Raw genomic sequence first — 12,288 nt, forward strand, 5'->3', positions numbered from 1 at the left:
GGGACACCAAGCACTTCAGGACCAACCATGCCAGCACACGGGCCAGCCCCTTCATCCTGGCCACTCTGAGAGTCCTGTGCAATAAATGAATGAGCCAGAGCATGGACGAGCCCTCAAGTCAGAGGAATGTGCCCCTCGAAACCACCCTTCCAGGAAAGGCTATTTACTCTTCTGAGCCTTGGCTAGGGTATTACCAACACACAGCCAACTGCTAGGGGAAACATGCTACCCTTATGAGAAATAGCACAGACAACTCATCCACAGCACATCCAGACTAGCTGCTGCCCTATACCCGAGCCACAATGAATGCCAATGATCAGGCAAATCCCCATGTTGCTGGAGGTTCTCGTGCACACTCTCTCTTATAAACTATTGCAGAAAGTAAACTTCTGATACTGCCTGCTCAGCTCTTCTCTGTTCCCTGTGTGGCCTAGCTCAAGGTTAGTTTCAAAAAGCAAAACACCAAGTGACAAAGCATTTATCATTGATAAGCTCATAGAAGAAAAACAGTGCTGGCATCCCAGAACCAGTGCCCTAGAAAGACAAGGGAAGTATACAAGTACCATGAGCAAAGACCTACTTTCAACACAGCTTCCCAGTTGTTTATCTTACCAATAGTACCCTGCGACTAATACAGTTATTTTCTTCATCAGTTACTAGCTGGGCAAAGACTATTTGTTTGAAGAGCTGCGCGGAAAGCCCAAAGAGGAAGCGAACAGTTTCAAGCTCCACATGCACACCCATGACAGGCGTGGGAGCCTCTCCAGATCAGATATGCCTGGCTCGTCAGGGGCTGACGGCTCTGCTCCCAGCAGCCGGGAAGGAGGCAGTACTGGGCACTTGCTGCAGCTGGGCATGGGTCTTCCAGGCAGGAGCACATCTCTCACGTAGGGCCCTGCTGCCTTCACTTGCAGGAGGTATATGAAGGCCGCTGAGCAGCACTGGGGCTGTGCCCAAGGCTCTTCTCTTGCATGCCATGCGCTAGTTACATCAGCATCTGCCAAGAAAACTCCCCGTGCAGCTTTTGTACTGCTCATGGGAACCAGCTCCTACCAGCCTCGCTCCTCTTCCACCATCTTTCCTCCACCTAGCTCACCTTTATTGCCAGACCACACAAGAAAGAGCGTTGCACAAAGCCAGCAGCAGGGAAGGTATGTTGGTGTAAGCCTTGAGGTATCCTGCAGCTTTTGTTTTGCAGGAACTTTTCCAATTTGAATTAGGAAACGTCTCTCCTTAACGCTGAGGCATGTCAAGACAACTGAACAAGCCATGGTTCGACAACAATATTCCACCCCTGATTTGGAAGAGAGCTGGAACAGCTTCAGATGAAGAGCACCAAGCTTTCTCCAGAGGAGAGCTCAAAGGTGAAGAAAACAAGAACTGCACCATGAGCAGCACTGGCAAATAAGTGTCCCTAAATAAAAATAAAGGTTTCAGATGTTTCTGGGATCGGCAACCGATGTTCCAACAGCTATGGGGGCCTGAATGCCATAGCAGGATCACTTGTAGGCACCCTGAGACTTTGCTGGGGGCCCACATTCTTCTCCCTTGCAAAACACTAGACAGCCACCTTGTCACAAAGGCCCAATACCACTAACAAGCTGGGCCTGGTGTTTCGTAAATTCACACTTCAGCATCCCCCCAGAACCTCTCATAGGACAGTGCAGGCTGTCTTCCAGGGGAAAGGGGTAGTTCCTCACAGCAGGAACAAAAGCCAGTCCAAAGTTTGAGCTACACTGACCAGAAAAAAAGTTTTCAGGAACTGACTCAGGATGAGATGAGGACTCCCTAAGAGACAGAGAGGGCTAGAGGCCATGGGATAAGCCACACCAGGTGCTGCATTGATCTGCACACCCATGTGCCTGATGGGGCCAACTAGCTCTATCAGTGAGGAGTGAAGGAAGGGTGCCCAAGCACATGCTGGGCATCACAGGGGTCAAAAGGAGAGAAGTAGCTGCATTTGAGTGGTTCTCTAAAACCAGCGCCTCGATTTTTGCAAGTAAAACCAGCTTCACTGTCAGTTTCTTGAAAAAACTTGGGGTTTATTGATTTAAACTGCAAACAGTCGTTACAAAAGAGATTCTCTTTTAAATAAACTCACACAAAGAGGAAGAAAAAGCAATGTAGTGAACAGTAACAGGGGAAAAAAATTACATTCATTATTCTCTTTGTGCCAGTCCCGTTCACCTCGGCAAGGAAAACTCCAAACTTGGAATACAGAAACGCAAAGACAAACTGTATTTGGAATGTCTTCAGATAGGCACTTTGAGCCCAAGGCTTTTCTCCTTGAAGAAACTATACAGAAAGAGGAAGAAAAAGGTCTTCCTCCCACGCTGTCTCGCAACAGAGCTCAGGTATGTACATTCTAAAGCCCACATAGGCAAGACCCAGGGGAGGGGAAGAAAAGAGGAAAGGCAAAGAAGCACATTAACTCAATTTGCAGTCCAACACAAAAAAAAAAGGGAGGAAGGGAATTCTAAAATAAATAATCCAAACACAGTTTTTGCATTTTTTTAAATTAATTTTTCATTTTTTAAAATAAAATAACCAAAAAAAGTGTAAAGTTACAAAAAAATGTCATTGTAGTATAATATATTAAACTGTGGGGAAAAAAAAAGGAAAAAAGACACTTCACAATCTTAAGATTAATATGGAAGATCATAATTTAAACATAAAAGAATATATTCTATGGATTCATCATCCCGATAAATATGAACAAAATTAACAAAAAAGCATAGGTTTCGGCAATAAATACGTTTTGATAAGTTAAATAAGCTTTTTTATATTGTTGTGCAGTGACAAGCAAAATTTGCTCTCCAATTTCTGAAGTTATACAAAATTAAAAACCCAGAAAAAAAATAATAAAAAGCTTGGCGTGAGTGCTCTAAGATAGGTCTAAAGTACTCTAGAGCAAAAACCATTAAAGCTATGTCTACTGGAACTTTGTTTACACAAACTTGTGTGTGTGGAATGACTTCCGTCAGCCCCACCCCCTCTATTTCTTTATTTGTTTTTAAGATGTCACATGAATACACGGGGAAACTTTTAGCACCAAAATCGAGTCTCTCATAGTCCCATCTCTTTTTTTTGTTTGTTTTTGTTTGCTCGTTTTCCTCCCAGTCGAAGTCCCACTCGTGTTACAATCTTTGTCCGTTCTCAGCTTGTCTTCCCGCAGACCTGAGTGGATCCAGGCAAGATGAGTCTGTAAGGGGGGAGAGCGCGCTGGATGTTAACGCCTGCCCACGTGCCTGCAGCCTAGCGGGAGCTGGCCAGTCGGGAAGGGACTGGGAGAGGGCGATGCAGTTTGCAGCCAGTGGAGGGAGCTGGATCCGGACATTTCCTGCACATCTGGAAGTGCACAGAGCTGCTGGTGCCCTCTGCAGCTGGAGAGGTAATACAGTCACAGTGAAAGCGTTAAAAGGCACTAATTTTGTAAACGTTATTGCTTTTCATCGTAAATTTGGCACTTAAGGTTTAAGCCAGTGGGTCTACGACAGGCAGGTGGACACGTTAACATCCAGCTCCGACTACGGGGCAGGGGGAGTTCAGCTTAACATCGTAATAGAGGTGGGGGGGAGCAAGAGGAAACCCCAGATTAGTCGTCGGAGATGGAGAGTCTGCTGAAGATGGGAAGACGTCTTGAGGTGTCCAGGATAGGGGAATCTGAGCCGCTGTGGCTGCTGCTGGAGCTGCTCAGATAGCCCTCCTGGTCAGAGAGGGAGTCCTGAGGACTGGGCGGCGAGTCAAACAAGTTGGGGGACTCGGACATGGGCCTGAACAAGAACGTGGTGGGGGAGCTCCCGCTGGGCACCTGCACCCCCATGCTGGGGGCGAAGAGACTGACCAGCTCCTGGCTGGAGAAGGTGAAGGGGTTGCTGGCGCAGTCAGGCAGGGTGGGGGAGCCCAGCAGGTCGTCGGCGCTCAGCATGGGCGGCGGGGTGATGGAAGTGGGGCTGTCCAGCAGCCCGCTGGCAGCAGTGCTGGGGAAGCCGGCGAAGCTGAAGCTGTGCTGAAGGCGGGGTCTGTCAGTGACGGCGGGCTCCCGGCCGCCCGCCACGGCGCGGCGCTCCTCGGCGTTGTGGATGAAGTGGCAGCGCGGCCCGTAGGGGCAGAAGCCGATGGTGTGGAAGGTGCGGCAGAGCTCGGTCTTGTACTTGGGGTGGCGGGTGAGGCTGCGCAGCTCGTGGATGCCGTGGGCGAACTGGCACTTGTCGCCGTACTTGCAGGAGCCGTTCTCCTCGAAGGGGCGGCACAGCTCCGTCTTGTAGCGGCTGGAGTTGACCTGGCCCCCGGGCTGCTTCTGCTGCAGCAGGCGCTCGCCGCCCTCGGAGAAGGAGCGGTCCCGAAAGCGGCTTTCCCGGGGGCCCAGCATGGGCGCGGGCTCCCCTTTCAGGCTGCTGAGGAGCTGGTTCTGGTGGAACTTGGAGTTGGGCAGGGTGACAGAGTGCCTCCTAGGGAAACCCCCGCCGGCCGGGGTGCCCACCGCCTTCCTGTCCAGCAGGCACCCGCTGACACCCGAGGGGCTGTAGTTCAGCATCTTGTTGCTCTGCGGGCAGAAAGCAAGCACCGGTCACTGCCACTGCCTCCTCCGCAACTCTCCCCGGACGGGAGGGCGACGCCGGGAGCCCTCGGAGGGCTCAGCCCCGGCGGCACGGCACGGCACAGCACAGCCCCCCTGCGCGTCCCACCCGTCTGCTAGGAGCAAAGCAAGCCCCGAGCCGCCCCTGCGACCACCCGGGGGGAAGGCGCCGGGGGCTGGGGCTACGCCCAGCCCCGCTCCCCGCCCGGGCGCGCTGCAGCGGGCGGCGGCAGGAGCACGGCCCCCGCCCGGCGCCGCCGACCGGCCCCGGCCCTGCCCGGGCCCGAAGGCGGGGAGCGGGGCCCGGGCTGAGCCGAGCGGGGCGCCCCGCCCGGCCGCCGAAGTTGCTCGCGGCCGGAGAAGTAGGGAGGAAAGAGAAAAAAAGGGATAAAAAGGAAAGAAAAAAAAAAGCGCAAAGAGCCCCTGCAGGCGCCAACCCGAAGCTGCCGGCCGGCGCGTTTTACCTTGCATAAAACTTCGCTCAAGTCGAAGATGGTGGGCGACACCAGGGCTGTGGACATCTTCGGCGAGCGAGGGGGGAAGCGGCAGGGGCGGCGGCAGGCAAGTGGAAGGAGTCGCGGTGTGGGTAAGGCGCAGCCTCCAGCTCGCAGCCTCCAGCGCGCTGCCTCCCCCCGCTGCTGCTAGCGCTGCCTCCGCTGCCGCCACCAGCCCGCCGCGCCCGCTCGCCGCTTCCAGCGGGCTGGGGGAAAAAGCTCAACTTATAAAGTTTCGGACTTACCCCGGGAGGAGGAGCCGGCGGCGGGAGGAAGGGGAGGAGGAGGAGGAGGGCAGGGTGATTGACACCGCGACTGAATCACCCGGGCGGGCAGGCCCAGCAAAAACTTTCGGGAGGAAGAAGCGAGGGGGAGGGGGGGAAGGGAGGGGAAAGGAAAAAAAAAAAAAAAAAAAAAAAAAAAGCGCGTCCCTTCCAGAACAGCCCCTGCGGGCAGCGCTCCCCTCCCCGCCCCGGACGCGGGAGGCGGCTGTGTGCTGCTGCCGCGCGCGCGCGTGTGCGCGTGCCCGCGTGTGTGTGCGCGTGCAACGCGCGGCCCCGCGCAAAAGTCGCGCAAGTCCCGCGGCGCCGCGCAGCGCCCGCCCCTGGAGCAGGGGGGCGGCGGCGGGGGGCCCCTCGCAGCCCCGGGACGCGCCGCCCCCCGCACCGCGCGGGTTTTCTCGCTGGCTTTGTGTCGGCTCGCTTCGCCCCCGAGCCGTGCTGCCTCTGCTCCCGGTTTTATTGCAAGGCGGCAGGCGCCGCACGGGGAAGGAGCTGGCAGCCGCGTTCGTGGAAGTTGCTAAAAGACGGTTTTAAAAGAGTGTTTGGTACATTCTGCCTGTTCTCCCCATATGCTCTTCTTCCAGTCCCCTCTTGAGTCGTAAAACTGAAAAAAGAATGTGTCTCCGAGCAAGTAATCTGTTCCAGATTTCAGTAGGCACAGTGTGATTCATACCGATATTGATATGGCGGGGGGGGGGGGGGGGGGACCGGGGGGGGGTTGGGTAGGAGTAAAAAAAACAAAACGTCTCAAGGCTTCCTGATACCAGGGTGCCTCAGCGGCACGTCGGCTGCCCTCCAAGGCGGGCGAGGGGCTGGGGGGGCGAGGGGCCCCTTGCCGGGGTCCCCCTGCCGAGGGTCCCTCCCGGCCCCCGCAGGGACCCAGCAGGGCGCGAAGCCGAGCGGCCAGCGCCTTGAGAACTTGAAGCAACTCATCCGCTTCCTCCGCTGTTTGCTTTAGAGTCTCAGGAGCCGGACTTTGAACTGGCGGCTGAGCTTTTTCCCCTCCTTCGCTCTTCGAGAACGGCCAAAACAACCAAGGAGAGGAACGCCCACGGGCTCCGGCTATTCCAGATTTCTTTCTTTCTTTCTTTCCTTTTTATTTATTTATTTATTATTATTATTATTATTTACTTAGGGAGAGCAATCAGGTTCCTCGAATTTCGTTCTCTTTCTAGTTTCTTTTCTTTCGCCTTGGCCAGAAGCGAGGAGTAACCAGGGGAGAGACCAGTCTATTATTTTCTGCAGTTGTTTACTGATTCTGTAGATGGTGCTTGTTCCCAGGGCTCCGAGCCTCTCTATAATTAAACCCATTTTAATTGTTAGGTTAGAAACGTCATTTCGGGGACTTTCCAAGAGTTACCGAGAAAGCCGGCCGAGATAACTATTTCACTACTGAGTTGCTCTGAGCCGTTTCTGTTTTTTTCTTTTTCTCAGCTTCCTCCCTGCTCCCTCTTGTGCTGAATTGTGCATTATTCGCTCGCCCCATGCGTGCGTATGTTTTGGAAACTTGGGGTTTGAGGTCGCACATTTCCACGCATCGAGCAGCAAACGCCGAAGCCGAGAAGGAATTTTTTCCAGTGATTTAGCTTGTCAAAACCTGACTCCGTGGTGGTCTGCTTTGCATTCAGCGCGCACATGCTCAGAGCAGGAATTTAGCTGCTCGCCCCACCTCGTGGCTAAAAGTCAGAGCCCTCCAGGCCAAAGTGGGAATTTGTGTGGGCATGAATTCACACCGACTGGAGGAATGAAAAATCAGAGCCTTGCACCTTCTGCCAGAGCCTTGCAAGAACTTTGATAGATGGAAATGAATAAAGATAGGTAAATGAATAAATGAAAGTAAATTATTAAAGGAGGTTACTGAAAAAGTGAATGAATGCATGCCATGCTCATTAGCCACCGTGTGTGGGGCATGTTCCAGCTGGGACACTACCGCTGGGCCCAGGGAATGGCAATAAATGTCCAGGACTTCTGAGCCCATCCCACGTCCCTCTTCAGCACAGGACCAGCATCTGCAGCATTCTTGCTCCCCAAGTCTGGTGCAAGCAGATGCTAAACTTGTCTCAGAATACACACAGATAAGGTTCCTGGTCATGCACGCATACAGTAGAGCAGTTAAAAACTGCTTTCCAAAATTGGAGCTGGCATATGCCAGAATGGCCCGAAAATGGGGAACAGACTAGGGGGCTGCAAATGAAACGCCAAGCTGGGAGGTTTAAAGAAGTACTTTTTCAAATAGCGCATGCACGAAACTGTGGGCTCATTGGCACATGATGCTGTGGAGGTCAAAAGTATAAACGAGGTCAAAAAAGCAATTTGACAAATTTATGGAGGAAAAGTCCCTGGAGGTTTACTAAAGCCAAAGGCAGACCTGAACTGTGTGTCGCTGGACAATGCCCAGTGAAGTACCGCTCTGTCATTCCCCTGCATTTTCCCCTAAGCATTGGCTGTTCTTGGCGGTAAGAGGAAGGCTAAGTCAGACTCTTGATCTGACCCAGTACGGTTATTTTTACATAGTCCTGGGTTGTCCTTGCGCTCTGTAGTCCATCAAACCCTAATGGACTCCTCTGGAGTGCGTGTTGTGTGAGGGGCCTCACAGGAGCCCCTCAGGAGCTGGCAGGGGCTGACCCAAACCCTTGCTCCCACTCACTCTGAGGCTCTTTACATCCCAGCAGCTCGTGGGGCTGCTGCAGCCAGCCAGACCTTTTCCTGTCATCTTTTGCTTTCTGTGGGCCTGCAGACATCAGCAGGAGGCCTCACTGGAGCAGCCAACGCTCCCACCCGTGCAGGTGGAGCTGCATACACTGTGCTGGCTGGAGGTGGGTCTTGCATGCCTGGCTCTCAACGGCACAGTGTGGAGGTGTCCAGGCTGGGCAGGAGGAGTTCAACGCTGGGAAGTAGAGGTCAGCGCTATCTTGTGCCTGGGCCGCTGGCTCAGCTTCCTGCTCTGGCCTCTGCTAGAAGCTGGAGAAGAGTCCCACGGGGTGGCTGTGCTCCTCACCCGGCTGAACTCCCCCTCGGGGTAATAAGAGGTTACGTGGGGCACCACGTGTAATCTGAACGCAAGCGCCAGCTTTGCCACAAGTCCGTCTGGTGATGGTACATACAGCTCCCGTAGCTACAGGAGAATATCGCTGCCTTGAGATGCCTCCACAAGCCTTCACCTGGAGCCACGCACCAGTAGGAAGCTTGGGGGTCTGAGCTGAGCAGGGGTCACTGAAAAACAGCACAAGTACAGAAAAGCCAGAATTGGTTGAAAACAAGGTTTGGTTTGGTTTGTTCCCGCCTTGGCCTCTTTCTGAGGTCTCAGTCTAGGAAGAGAAGTGCTTCCATCACACAGAAAGGGAGTTTTGTAGGGGTGAGGGGTTTCCCCTCTGCTGTGGGGGCTGGGGGTATGTGGACGTGTCTTCTACAGCAGATGTGTCTTGCCCCGGTGCGGGGAGGCTAGGGGCAGGACAAACCTCCCACCCTTATTTCTGCTGGGGGTGCAAGAGGAGCCGAAGCCTTCTGCAGTGGCTGTTCATATCTTTTGGGTCAGGTGCTGTTTTTGTTGGCTGTGCCTCTGGAGGTGGAGGTGCAGCAGTGCCTTTCTTCTGCTGCCCACAGGCTGTGTCTGCTCCAGGCACCTTCCAGACGCTGCGGCCTTTAAGGTGGAGTAGGCGGATGTCAGCGTGGCTATTCTGTGCCTGCCCTTTGTAGCCTGCCCCTAACTTTTTAATCCTTCCTTTTATTTTAGCCTTGTGCTCCGCCTGTGGAACATCTCCGGGTTGCCACTGGGAGGTGTGAATGGCTGGAGCTGGAAACCACAGGGTGTAGGGACGCCCTCTGCCAGGGCTGCCGGCACCTGGGGGAGCGTGGCCTCCTCCTGCTGCCAAGCGGAGGGGACCCGACCAGCTCCCTGGTGGGACAGCAGACACGCAGAGATACAGGCAAGTGTGCTAGGGTGGTGGGAAGCAACCGGAGCGAGATTCCTGGCTGCTCGCGTTTGTAAACATCCGTAAAACAGGGAGTGTGTGCATGTGTGTGTTTTGTGGTGGCGTGAAACCCAAGATTCCCACTCCATTATTTTTGCTGGAATTGGTAGCAACAGCGCCAGGCAAATATTATGAGCCCTTAATCCTCCTGACTTTACAGCTGTGAATGACTTAAAGACCGTCCAGGATGAGCTCAATTACAGGACTTCTTTGCTAATTACTACTGGGGTTTGGGATCTGATTTGGTTGTTCGTCAGGAGGGCTTTCTCTTCCTCAGTGGCTCAGGTACTGGGCTACTGTTTGGGTGTGAGGGATGGGAGGTGGAGGTAGCGTGTGCCCTCTTGAGGAAGGGTCACGAGTTTAGCACTGGTGGCACTGACAAGGTACTGCAGTGGAAAAAGCAGAGGTGTCCTCTCAGCAGACGCAGGGTAAGGAAATTGGCTGAACTTAATGGATCCGAGCTATATTTTCCAGTGGAAATACTAATGCGGTTAATGCACATCAAGCCCAGGCTGGTGTTTTGCTGCCTGCCACGACCACCTCTGGGCCCCGCGGCTGCAGCCGGGCTGGTGCCAGGCTCCGTGGGGCTGGGGTGCAGACGGGTGCAGAAGAGGGCAGGATTGAGGGGTGGGAGAAAAGAGCATGATCCAGATGGGTGCTTCCTGGTGGCGGTCAGTGAAGGTGCTGGGGGCAGCCCTCGTCCCACTGCCCCCCAAGTCCCGGCCGTGGGGCTGGTGGTGGCACACGGCGTCTCGCTGCAGCCCCGCCTCGTCTGCAGGCCCGGCCTGCCGGGGCAGAGACACCGTCTCTCTCCGAGCGCTTTGGCATTCAGATCAAGGGGAGTGCCGGAAGCTTGAGAGAGGCTGTTGGCGGTGTCCGGGGAAAAAAAGGAGCCGACACCTGCTGCAAATTGAACCGGCAATTGCCCTTTGTATCAATAGGGTGGTTAGTGCATGAAGCAGAAGAGATCCTGGAAATGGGAAGACGTACACTGCAGAAAACAGCACAAATTCGGGGTTGTTTTCAAATCCCGCTTCCACACTCGCAAGCCTGTACACACCAGCGTGATAACGCAGCAGCACAGCCACTCCTGGTCGCCTGTGCCAGTTTCCAGCTGGAGCTGGCTGCTGATTTATTCAGCAGACGTCAACTGGTGGAATGTTTCCATGATTTTTTCTCCCCTGAAAGAATGTGCTAGGACTAAATGCTTTTGCATTATTTATTTATTTATTTATTTTAAGGAGAAGGTCAAAAACTCTCCAGCAGCCCCTAGGATCTTGCCCTTTGTCAGCCATGCAGTGCTGGTGCCAAAACATGCTGCTTGCTGTGCTGGCAGCAGTTCACCTCCAATAGGCCCAGTTATAAACCTCTGAAAAATACCATTTTGCTCCTTCACGGTGGAACTTGTCACAGCCTTGTTTTCAAACACACTGGTTGTACTCCACACATTTCACAGCTCAGTGAGATATTTGCATCGGGGAGGCAGCTTACTTCCCTGCCTATCCCATCCCATCAAAACATACTTTTAGCACCAGGCAGGAGTCGAGGGTTAAGCCTCCTTTTCTTTTTTTCTTATTTTTTTCTCCCCCTGACTTCTGTGAACCCATTACGATACCGCCTTCGGTTCCACTATTACATCTTTTCCCACAAGACCGTTGCCTCATCCAGACCACAGCGGGGAACGTGCTTTCATCTCTGCCAGCTGGGTACTGCTGGAGCGCCCAGCCGTGCCCCCAGGAGCTGCACAGAGAAGACACAGAAGAGGCCAGGCGCTGCAGATTCGTCCGCAGGGCTTTGGTCAGACCCACATCTGGGAGGGCATTTCCAGGGAGCCTCCCATTGTCTCCTTTGTCCCGCCTGAAACAAAGGACCTCCATGAGGCTGGGTTTCCTCTCTCCTCTTTGAGTTTAGGTGCCTAAAAGTTAGGTGTCTAAACCTAATTAGTTGGACAGGCTTCTTGCATAGTCAATGGAGACAAATAGGCACCTCTAGTGTGTGATTCACCTAGACTATCTTCAGCATTTATCTTGAGAAGGGCTGACTCACTCTGGAGCTGAGTGCCCACTTCTCTTCTGCGACTGTAAAGGCAGATGGGCAACTTGCTTAGAGCTTGGCAGCTAATTTCGGGATGCCCCAAGTTCAGCAAGGCAGATCCCACCCCACAGCCTGGCCGCAGCAGTGGCTCTGCGAAGAGGGCACCGTTGCTGTACACTGTCTGAGACCCCCCCATCAGATTTCCCTCAGAGGCTCCATGTCCAGCCATACCAAGCAGGGCTGGGTCTTAGTGTGTCCAAATCACATTATCAGCCCGTATCATGTTATCAGACCAAGTTAAATATTTGTAAAGCTCTTGGGGGCAGGGTCCACGTCTTGCTACGTGTTTGTATATTCCCTCACGGAGCAAAGCCCCAGCACCGGTTGCAACCTTTGTGGACTGGTGCAATGCGGGATGGGGAATCTCTGTGTAAATCTGCAGGTCTTGACGAAATGCAGCTGGGAGTGCAAAGAGTGCTCATGGACATTGAGAAATAAGCAGGAGTGAATCATAAGAGTCAGGAGAAGCTGCTAATGTGTGGGAAAAAGGCAAATGTGCTACCTCTGCACAAACATATAATAAGGAAGTATGTAATAATAATTATTGTTATTGTAATACGGTCTGGGTGAGCATTTGGGAAAAAGATATCTAATAACTGACAAGCAACGTGGCTCGGTTTGTTTTGATCTGAAATTCAAACAATGGTTATGTTTATAAGGTAATAATACACAGGGCACAGAGCACTGGCACTGCACCAACTATGCACTCCACAGGTTGGGTTTATATAGGTCATGCCAAACAAATAATAGTGTTCTTCAATATAATTACTGATTCATTAAGAGAATGAGAGAGAATGTAATCGAGTCTGTTTGGATTTCAGGGAGGTGTTAGATATGGTAAATTTATACATTTGAACTTGGATTTTGGA

General features: G+C 53.1%; 1 protein-coding gene and 1 long non-coding RNA gene across 2 annotated transcripts; one reads left to right on the top strand and one right to left on the bottom strand.

Annotated features, from left to right (window-relative positions):
• Positions 1–2,021: 2,021 nt before the first annotated feature.
• Positions 2,022–5,292, bottom strand: ZFP36L1 (ZFP36 ring finger protein like 1). The gene is made up of 2 exons (XM_035327987.1): positions 5,044–5,292; positions 2,022–4,546 (listed from the first exon to the last, which is right to left on the bottom strand). Exons 1-2 carry the CDS (start codon positions 5,098–5,100, stop codon positions 3,596–3,598), a joined length of 1,008 nt encoding a protein of 335 aa, XP_035183878.1. The 5' UTR covers positions 5,101–5,292; the 3' UTR covers positions 2,022–3,595.
• Positions 5,293–7,992: 2,700 nt separating this feature from the next.
• On the top strand, positions 7,993–12,022 carry LOC118167982. The gene is made up of 2 exons (XR_004751319.1): positions 7,993–8,531; positions 9,088–12,022. It is a non-coding gene; the product is annotated as an uncharacterized LOC118167982 (long non-coding RNA).
• Positions 12,023–12,288: the final 266 nt, after the last annotated feature.

Source organism: Oxyura jamaicensis, chromosome 5 (genome assembly GCF_011077185.1).
Source record: "Oxyura jamaicensis isolate SHBP4307 breed ruddy duck chromosome 5, BPBGC_Ojam_1.0, whole genome shotgun sequence".
NCBI lineage: Eukaryota > Metazoa > Chordata > Aves > Anseriformes > Anatidae > Oxyura > Oxyura jamaicensis.

Bases quoted from the DNA above. Each gene is read 5' to 3' on its own strand.
- ZFP36L1 (XM_035327987.1), bottom strand. From the start codon at position 5,100: ATGTCCACAGCCCTGGTGTCGCCCACCATCTTCGACTTGAGCGAAGTT. The intron at 4,547-5,043 runs GTAAAACGCGCC...TTCTGCCCGCAG, and splicing joins TGAGCGAAGTTTTATGCAAG to AGCAACAAGATGCTGAACTA.